Below are 11,121 nucleotides of genomic sequence, written 5' to 3' on the forward strand. Positions count from 1 at the left end.
TCCATGGGGTGCGGTCGGGATTTTTCACGAAAAATACCACTAAATTTTTTTTTCAAGGGGTGCGGCCGCCCACCCACCCCATAAAGTAGATCCACCCATGTCGCCTAGTCTCCCATCATCACTCGGTGCCATCGAAACTAATGGGGGAAGAGAAATCGAACTTGAGTCTCTTGAAAACCTAGGTCTCTACTTTACCATTCCACCATCAACTCATTGTCACTTAATATATAGACAGGAGTAATATATACATGTGGTGGTGAGGCTGGAGGTTATAACATAAATCTCACACCAACTTAACTAGAAAATTTAACGACCGTCCATATTAGAAAGCACCAGCACTATCTACTTCTGCTAGTAAACCACAAGAATAAAACATGTAATTTTAGAAAGTTTATGAGTGCTATAGATGAAATATGGGACAAATCGATCCGAGTAATTTTCTCTTTAACTATTTATTATTATTTGTTTTTATTTTGTTTGGTCTCAACACCACAGGGACTATAAATGCATTATCCAAAAACAAAAAGGCAAACACTCGTAAAAACACCAAATTCAAGGGACCAATAAATAAAAACACGCTTTTACCCAATTACCCTTTACTCCTTCACGCTCCACACCCCCTCTTCTCACTCTCTCTCTAACCACTTCTTACATGAGCTGTCCTCTTTTCTCTCTCTCTCTCTCTCTCTCTCACACACAAACACACACTACTTCACTCTCACTCTAAAAACCTTCATCTACTGCCACAACACAACAATGGCTACTTAACTCACTCAATCTGTTACATTTCTGTTACATATATCAACACACATCTTCTACACTTCTCATTTCAAAACCCTAGCTCCAGATCCACCACCACAATGAACTAACAACAACCACAACAGCAAAAACAACTATGCCGCAAAGCTCCGACCCGAAAAACCGCCCCAAACCTGCTCCAATCTCTCCAGGTACAGACTCCACCGGTTCACCGGCAATACCTCCGTCTTCCTGGGCCAAACGCACCGGTTTTCGCCCTAGGTTTTCCGGCGAGACCAATGCTAGTGATTCCGGTCAAATTAACCGGTCTCCGGTCAACGGTGGTGCTCCGGTGGTGGCTAATTCGGATAAGGATGAGACAGTGAAGAAGAAGAGGGAGTCTGAGAGTGGTGCTGGCCGGTTGCCGGCTAAACCGGTGGCTAAAAGTGGTGCTGCTGAGACGGCGGCTCCGGCTCCGGCTCCGGCGCCGGCTCAGGCTAGCCAGAGAGCGGTTAGGAATGATGACGTGGAAAATGCGTTGCCGCAAATAGTTGAGGAGGAATTTGTGTCGCATCATCCGCATATGAAGTATGAGCTTAGAGATACTCCTGGTCTTGGTAAATATTATTATTATTGTTAATTTGTTACGACTCTTTATGTATTGTAGGATTTTTGGATGTTATTGTTTGTTAGAATGTTACCTGGTGTAACATGAATACATGATCATGTGTTGACCTAGGGCTGTAAACGAACGTTCATTTAGGTTTGTTCGCTTAGTAAATGAACTAACATGAACGAGGAATTTCGGTCAATTTGTTAAATGATTGAACACGAACAAAGGTCACTTGTGTTTAATTGCGATCGTGAACAACTTTCGATAATATGCTTGTTATGTTCGTTTCGTCTGTTCATGGTCGTTTGTTTTATTTAGTTTATGTTCATTCGTTAGAAGCTTAGATTAGATTAACGAAACATTATTTTGTGTATGGTTATTATATCAGGTGCTTAACAAGGCTATGATGTCTAATGTTCGGACTTCGGGTTTAAGAAAGTTGTTTTTTTATATAATGGTATATGTTCGTTTGTGTTGTACATGAACTGTTCGTGAACACGTTCAATGCTAAACGAACGAACATGAATATGTCTAAGTGTAATGTAATTACTCTCGTCTGATTTTGTTGTGTTCAGTTCCGATTGGTTTCTATGGATTTCAACACTATTTATCAATGTTGGGTTCGCTGGTTTTAATTCCTCTTGTGATCGTTCCGGCTATGGGTGGTGACCATGTAAGCACTTGAATTTTGATTGATGTTATCTTTAAACTCTGTATCTTTACTTGAATTAGTCTGATGAGGGTTAATGGGTGTAGGAAGATACATCTATGGTGGTATCCACTGTGCTATTTATATCCGGAATCACCACACTTCTACAAGCAAATTTCGGATCAAGATTACCACTCATACAAGGTCCGTCTTTCGTGTTTCTTGCACCTGCACTCGCGATAATAAACTCCCCGGAGTTTCTCGGATTAAATGGCAATGTAAGCTCCACCTTTTTCGTTCAGCTTGTTTAAAGCATACGTTTTTACGTATTTCTGCTGTGTTATTGTTATCTATCAGCATGATAAGCGTTTTCTGCTTTGTTGTGTGTAAACATCATTACTTTTGTATTCTTATGTTCAATGTGGATCCAATTAAGTTATCTGATATTTTGATGGTATATAATTTATGCTAGGTGAATTTGATTGCAAACCCACATTAGCATCGTAAAGCTTATACATATATTTTTAAGGTACACCTTAAACCTAAAAGTCCTCTAGGTAGCATAAGAAAGCGAAACATTAACTATATATGCTACCATTAACATACTTTAGTGGTTATTAAGTTATTAACTTATCATCAACCGGTTGTTTTTTTTGTCGCGAAGTTCTAGATTCGTTTATCTACATATGCCATAAAATTGACAATTCACTTCAGTAGTAATAATTAAAAGTACAAGAATAAGAAAAGAATAACCCATAGAAGCTCAAAAAGACAAAAAAGGCTGCAAGTGGTCCACAATAAGTATATTACCCTTTGTTTCAAGTGTCAATTATCTGTAGAAACAGTGTGCCATGAGTTGCTGAAAATTGAAATGAATAATCACATAGGTAAACTTTTACTTCTATGATACTACAGAATTTCAAGCATATAATGAAGGAGCTTCAGGGGGCTATAATTATTGCATCAGCTTTTCAAGCGTTACTCGGATACAGTGGACTAATGGCACTACTCTTGAGGTGCGTCACTTCTTATTCATTTAATGGTTTGTTCTTTGTATGCTGCAAAGTTTGAAACGTTATACCAATGGTTAGTATCAGTTAGGGGTGTGCAAATGGCGGTTCGGTTCGGTTAATTAACCAAACTAAGTTTGAACTAAAATTTAAACTAAATGAAATGTTAGACTACTATTGTCTCAGTTACAATTGTTTTTATAAATAGAAAAAGACAAAAAAAAAAACATACACATGCATAAAATGAGTCAAAATTTTATGTAAAAATTATTTTTTAAACATTTTAAAACTTCTTATATAACATAAAAAGCTTTCGTATATGTTTTTTTATGTATATAGAGAGTTTGATTCCTTGAACATGTATATTTTAAATATAGATATATTTTAAAAGCATGTCTTAATCCATTTCGGTTCGGTTCGGTTAACGTTCACTTATGGGACACCTTTAACCATATCCATAACCAACTTATCAGTTAATCAAATAGCATTATCCATGCTGTTGGCTAATATCAGTTAATTCAGTTCGGTGACGGTTCGGTTATTGGTAAATTTCGGTTAACGGTTAAGGTTTGCAACTTTGCTCACCCCTATCAGTGTTTGTTTAGGATAACAGATTACTTGAAGCGCCACAAGTTAATATGCTAACATATGCTCCAGTTATTATCCTTCTCATTGTGATTCATGTTTACGAATTCAAAACGTATGTTACAAAACTGACCACAACATACGTCTTGTTCATTCAGATTGATTAACCCCGTGGTTGTATCCCCAACTATTGCTGCTGTCGGACTTTCGTTCTACAGTTATGGTTTCCCGCAGATGGGTGCGTGTCTTGAGATCGGCATGGTGCAGATTCTATTGGTTATTATTTTTTCTTTAGTAAGTTATCTTCCATCATTTCTCTTTTTGCCCTTGCTTTTATTATATCTATACTATATTATGCATATAAGGAGGACAAGAAAGTAATTTTACAAAAGTTTAACACTCAAAGTAATTACAACTTTCAAAACGTACGGTACAATCCTTTAAAACACATTGTTGACTTTTAAACCAACTTTCCCCCACAATTTTTAAACGGGTATAACTTTTTCATACGTTAATATATATATAGTTGATCTTTTGCTACCATTTTTTGCATACGAGTTGTGAGAACTTAGAGAACTCCGACTTCCCGTGTGATTTTTGCTACCAATTTTTGCACAAGCGTAGATGAAAATGTTATGAACACACCTGAAAAAAAATTTCCGAGCGATGTTTTTAGCCTTTTTACAGCACTGTAAAAAGCTGTTGACATCAGCATTTACACCCATTGTAAGGGTTTTTTAGGTAGTGTAAATCAACAAAAACTATTTTTTTTTTTGGAAAAGTTAATTTTTATAGGATTTTTGGTGAAACTGTTTTTTGGAAAAAGCCTTTGTTTTGGCCAAGTTCTCTAAGTTCTCACAACTCATAGGAGTTTTCATTTTACCTTAACCCTACATATATATATTTTAAATTACACCGTAAAAACAAGTATTTTTGTTCGCTTTAATTTGAGTATACGGTATTCGTATAGTTTTTTATTTTAAATTTAAATAAAATTAACATGTTATGTACTCCGCTGCTTCTAACATGTTACGTAATTATCGCTGTCTGTGTTCCCCGCCGCATCGGGTGGGCACCTCTCTAATAATTATTAAATGATATGTTACTCATTAGCTTAAAAATCTAAAAATAATACATGTTCTTCTCTGTCTTTCAGTACCTACGCAAGGTATCTGTTTTGGGACACCGGATATTTCTAATTTATGCTGTAAGTAAACCCAATGTCCATTTCTTCTCTTTCTGAATTTCAACAATTTGGTTTAAGTGGCAATGTAATATACCTCAGGTACCGTTGGGTCTGGCTATTACATGGGCCATGTCTTTTCTTCTAACCGAAGCAGGAGCCTACAAGTACGATGGCTGTGACGTAAATATACCAACCTCAAATATGTTATCCGATCACTGCAGAAAACACGTGGCCAGGATGAAAAGTTGTCGAGCCGATACTTCCCACGCTTTAAAATCTTCCCCCTGGTTCAGATTCCCATACCCGTTACAATGGGGAACACCCGTTTTCAACTGGAAAATGTCTATCGTCATGTGTGTTGTGTCGTTTATTTCCGCTGTTGACTCGGTAAGTTTCTAAAATATTCTACCTGACCTAGACATAGGGGGTGCTAAACGGGTCGTGTTCAGTTCGCGGGCTGAACCCGACCCGAATATTCTCGGGTTGATCCGAACACGACCTGTTCAACCCGATTTTTTTCCAATTTTTATCGCAAATTAATATATTAAATTGAAAACTACTCAAAAAACATAAATGTATATAATAAAATTACATTTAAATTACAAAATCTTATGTCAATTTCTTCTTTTTTAGTTATAAACTTATAATAATGGCATAAACATATTGTAAAATGTGTAAATATAATATAAATGGGTTAAACGGGTCAACCCGCCAACTCGACCGGGTTGACCCAAACCCGACCCGTTTAGCTAAACGGGTTTGCGGGTTCAACCTGAAGCTGACCCGAACCCGTTTAGGCTAAACCCAAACCCGCGAATGTTGTGTTAGGTTCATGTCTATTTTTGGGTCGTGTTAGAAACTCACACCCCTACAGGCAAGACACCTAGTAGATAATTGTTGGTGATTTTGAATTTTGAATTTAAGGACGTGTGCTTTCATATAGGTTGGGTCGTACCATGCATCGTCTTTATTAGTGGCATCTAGGCCTCCTACACCGGGTGTCGTGAGCCGTGGGATCGGTCTTGAGGGTCTGTGTAGCGTCTTGGCTGGCTTGTGGGGCACCGGGACCGGTTCAACTTCTCTGACGGAAAACGTGCACACAATTGCTGTCACTAAAATGGGGAGTCGTAAAGCGGTTGAGCTTGGAGCCGGTGTTTTGATTGTATTGTCCCTCCTAGGTATGTGTTTCTTAATTAAAAGTTTTAAATCTCTATAGTTTCTAAAAATCAGTTCAATTTAGTGTAAAATGCCATTTTCGTCCCTGTGAGGTTTGGCTACTTTTGCGACTTTCGTCCAAAGGTTTGTTTTTTCGCATCTCGGTCCAAAAGGTTTGAACTCTTGCCATTTTCATTCGGCTCATTAACTCCATCCATTTTTCTCCACTAAGTCGAGGGTATTTATGTTTTTTTGCTAACTTAAAGGGCAATTCGGTCTTTTTCACTTTATGTAAAAAGATTGAATTGCCCTTTAAGTTAACAAAAAAGACGGAAATACCTCTGACTTAAACGGAGAAAAATGGATTGAGTTAACGAGCTGGATGAAAATGGCAATATTTCAAACCATTTGGACCCAATGCCAAAAAACAAACCTTTGGACGAAAGTTACAAAACTGGCCCAACCTCAGGGATGAAAATGGCATTTAACTCGTTCAATTAATTATAGTTTGTTTCTGTATGTACTGACAGGTAAAGTAGGAGGGTTTATTGCATCAATACCGCAAGTAATGGTTGCGGGCTTGCTATGCATTATGTGGGCCATGCTAGCAGCATTGGGCTTATCAAATTTACGTTACAGCGAGGCCGGAAGCTCCCGCAACATTATCATTATTGGGCTTTCTTTGTTTTTCTCACTATCAGTTCCAGCTTACTTCCAGCAATACGGTCTCACCCCAAATTCCAACTCATCTGTTCCTTTTTACTTTCAGCCTTACATCGTTGCTTCTCACGGTCCATTTCGTTCACAGTATGGAGGGGTATGTTCTCTATCTTTATAGTTTAATAAGGGTTGTAACCAAACGAACACGAACAAGGCCTTGTTAGTGTTCGTTCATTAAGGAATGAACATGTTCATAAACGGTTCACGAACACTTACTGAACGAGATTTCTTGTTTAGGAAATGAACATGTTCATGAACACTTACCAAATGCAAACGAATACAAACAAATGTTCATGAATATAAATGAACAAATACGAACGTTATATATACATGTTAAAATTGAATCTGCATTTTTTCATCAGTAAAATTACGAAGAATCCACAAAAATAAGTACACATCATAACTATCCGAACATAGTTGACATAACTATAATAAATATAATTAACACAAAAATTAAGAAGTTTGTTAAGCTGAAATTGAAATGGTTAAATGAGCGATGTTGGCGGAGACGTATTGTATAACTAGTAGTTAAGCCTGAAAATTGCGCCTAGGCGCACCAGGCGAGCGCTTTTGATAACTATGATAACTACGGTTTCAAAATTTTAAAAACTAAAACCAATAAAATAAAAATATAAAATAAAAAAAAAAACCTTTAAATGAACGGACACAAATAAACATAAACGAGCGAACATAAATGAACACATTACCGAGTGTTCACGAATATAAACGAAAGAACGCAGCCTCTGTTCATGTTCATTTGTTTAACTTATTGAACAAAATTTCTTGTTCGTGTTTGTTCATTTATTAAACGAAGGAACACAAACAAACTTCCCACCGAACGGTTCACGAACTGTTTGCTGAACGTTCGGTTCGTTTACAACCCTAAGTTTATACCAATCATTTCTTGACCTTCAGATCCTTTGTGTAGGTTCGATTTTTCTCATGTAACTTCTATTTTATACGTTTACAGTTAAATTATGTGATGAACACGTTGCTGTCCTTCCACATGGTGATAGCGTTCCTAGTAGCCATAGTTTTGGACAACACGGTGCCCGGGAGTAAGCAAGAACGAGGGGTGTACGTGTGGTGTGAACCGGAGTCAGCTCGAAGGGAGCCGGCGGTTGCTAAAGACTACGGGTTACCGTTTAGAGTTGGAAGGATGTTTCGATGGGTTAGATGGGTTGGCCTCTAGAGAAACAAACAATGATGACCCATGAAAGTTTTGCTGCCACGAAAAAGCCATATTGTAAAACGGATGATAGGTATTGTAGTTCGGAATTGAGCATCGGTTGCAAGTGGGAAGAAAGAAGAATTAGGTGGGTTTTGTACATTGGAGAGAGGATTTGTGTTGTAATGTTGAAACCATTGGATGCTTTTGTATGTAGTTTGTAATTGGAATTTTCTTGGTTTAATTGACCCCACAATTTTCTTCTTTCATGGTTTGGTAACCGTTTGTTTGCGTTGTCTGTTGGTTTTTTGCGCGTTAAAGACAGAACCTGGTGACTTGGTAAAAGTCTGGGCTCTATCTGCCTTGCATAAAGCGCTAGTTTTACCAAAAGCGATGAAACCCAGTTTAGCGTTTACATCCGGTTTGTTGGTTAGACCATGGGGTATGGTGGGGCTTGGGTTGGGGCATTGGTTGACACGTGGAATGGGAGCCCCCAACCACTCAAACCCACGCCCATGGGGTATGGTGGGGCTTAGGTTGGGGGCTTGGGTTGGGGGGCATGAGTTTGGTTTGGCCATTGAGAGCCTGCCATGTCACTTACTAGCCCGCCCCACGCCCGGCTTCAAACCCACGCCAATGGGGGCCACGCCCAACCCAAGCCCCCGGGGTGGTGGCTTGGGCGTTTTCAACCAACCCACGCCCCAACCCAAGCCCCATACTCCATGGCCTTACATCCGAGCTCTGAATAAAGCAACAGAACCTGATTTTATCTGAACAACGGCTCTATTTGCCTGTAAAAAAGTCGGGTGCGTCGATAAGGTTTACAACCTTGCTTTTGTGTTAAAAACTGGGTTTTGTTGTACAATTTAAGTTTTAAACCATAAGTTTATAATTCTTTTCTTGTTTTTGCTTTATCTTTTCATTTTCTCCAGTTTTGTGTTGTTCTTTCCTATAACCATATTCATCGCATAAGTATGTCTGATATGTTAACAATTTGTTCGATTAGTGTTCATTCTTTTCAATACCATGAATGGCTATGAAGCAACTTGTTTGATCTGTGTTTTTCTTAGGGGGTGTTTGGGATTTGCTTATTTTCACCAACTTTTAACTTATTAACTTTTTGAAAAATTAAAAAGTTGTTTGGGATTGCTTATTGTCATGAGGAGAATAAGTTAACAAGTCGTAATTTCTGACTTGTTAACACCCTCTTAATAGAAAATACACTGCTATGAAACTCATTATTTTCAATTTCCTTTGCTCTTTTAAGACTGAATTGTGATCAAGCTTGTTTGATATAATTTATTAACTTGTTTTATCCCCTAACTAGGTTAGTTCCCCGTGTGTTACACGGGTTGAACAATTTAAACTATATAATAAATATTTCTTGTAAATGCAAGTCAAAGACGGAGACATTTATATATATTTGATAAATAATGAAACTAATAATAAAGTAAAAAAATCTCATACATGTGTACGGAGTCGTCTGTAAGAATTCATGTACCCTGTTTGAGCTCGAAAAAATATGTTCTTTCGTAATGTTTTAATATTATTATTTAAATTTTAAAATAAAATGGGTATTGGGCTCAGTAAGAGCATGTTTGGTTATGTTTTTTGAAACAACTTATGCACTTATTGGGGTTTTGGAAAAGTCAGTATGGAGTGACTTATTGACTTATTGGTTTTTTCCTCTCACATACACCCATATTGTCAAACATCATTTTGCAGATTATGACTTTTCAAAAAGCCAATAAGTCAATAAATTTTTTTCAGAAAGCTTAGCCAAACATGCCCTAAAGCTAATGCCAATGGGTATTGGGCTCACTAAGAGCATGTTACGTATGCTATTTTAAAAAAATTAACATAGATATCGGGTTTTTTTTTTATAAAAACACGTGCCCATCGAAATCATAGACCCTGTGCGGTGGTCCTCCCCGCACACCCTTATCACCGCCCATGCATGTGTATACTCATTTAAGTAATCGATATACATTTGATGATATCCTATATTTTTTTCTATTCAATTAACATTTTTCTATTGAGTATTATTTGCAATTATTAACATTTTTCTAAATGTATATATAGAGTATGGATGTTACTGAATTTTGAAGAATAATTTTTAATTTTGACATATATATTCAAACTTGTAATTATATAATGTAGTCATGAATTTTAATAAAATCCAAAAAGCGTAAAACCCTTTTCAAATTTCAATAAAAGGGTTATAATTATCAGATAAACATTTTTCTATTTAATATTATCTACAAATTAGAAGATAAATTATTAGAAAATAAATATGAAAGAAAGGCGGGAAAACCCAAAAATAGGTGTATCCAATGAATGACACGTGTCACACATTGGTTTACTATATTATATGTATAGATTCTTACTATCTAACATTAAAGTTGTTTCGTTCTATTAAGTTACAAGTAATAAGTAATACATAAGTTGTTTATAAATAAATTCTTATAAACATTTTAGTTGTTTGGTTATTTAATTATAAGTATCAAGTTTATTTTGAAGGATCTAGTTTTTTCAAGCATATGAGTTTTTAGGAGCCGCGTGGTGTGGTAGGACCGTCAAACCAGACCAAAAATAGACGTAAAAATGTTAAATCACGCACGTGCGTTGCGGGGTGTTAATTGACCAAATTTATACCGAAACGTAAAACATCATAGTAGAAAAGAATAAATGATAACACAACCCAAGTAAAAAAAAACTGACGTTGAAACAACGATAAGGGAGGAGGGGGCGCCTGTGGGTACCCCTGTGGCACTGTCCATGTAGGATTCACCGTGCGGTAACAACACTGTCGGTGTTGCAGGTATGTTGTGCGAGTTGAGGTACAGGTTGTAGTCACCAAAGTAGGTATGTTGTGTGATGTGTGTGGAAAGGAGAGAGAGACCTGTTGGTATTTGTTTTTCTAGGCGGGAACACCGCCGCCAGTGGAGTGGTATGCGGGTTATTATCTTTGGGTACGTGGCGCCGTGTTGTATTAGTTGGTGGGAGGGTATCTTCGATGAACACCCCCTCCTCTCTAAGAACATACAATTTTTGACACGTCCAAAATAAATAAGGTGCATGGTTAAATAAACAACTCTATATGTAAAAGTTAGAATTAATTATAAAAGAAAGAAATTAAATAAAAAAATAATTAATTGTATAAATCAATGAAAATTAAATAAAAAAAGAATTAAATGTATAAATCAATCATCATCATTACACAGTAGGGGTGTTCATCGAATCGAATATCGAATTTTCGAATTATTCGAATCGAATTAATCGAATAATTTTTGTTTT

General features: G+C 36.9%; 1 protein-coding gene across 1 annotated transcript; it reads left to right on the top strand.

Moving 5' to 3' along the window:
• Window positions 1–643: 643 nt before the first annotated feature.
• LOC110868552 (nucleobase-ascorbate transporter 12) lies at window positions 644–8,091 on the top strand. Its single transcript, XM_022117745.2, has 10 exons — window positions 644–1,355; window positions 1,927–2,024; window positions 2,108–2,278; window positions 2,916–3,016; window positions 3,754–3,889; window positions 4,752–4,802; window positions 4,881–5,168; window positions 5,725–5,959; window positions 6,467–6,753; window positions 7,627–8,091. The coding sequence occupies exons 1-10, from the start codon at window positions 896–898 to the stop codon at window positions 7,846–7,848; spliced, it is 2,049 nt and encodes a 682-aa protein (XP_021973437.1). The 5' UTR covers window positions 644–895; the 3' UTR covers window positions 7,849–8,091.
• Window positions 8,092–11,121: the final 3,030 nt, after the last annotated feature.

Source organism: Helianthus annuus, chromosome 7 (genome assembly GCF_002127325.2).
Source record: "Helianthus annuus cultivar XRQ/B chromosome 7, HanXRQr2.0-SUNRISE, whole genome shotgun sequence".
NCBI lineage: Eukaryota > Viridiplantae > Streptophyta > Magnoliopsida > Asterales > Asteraceae > Helianthus > Helianthus annuus.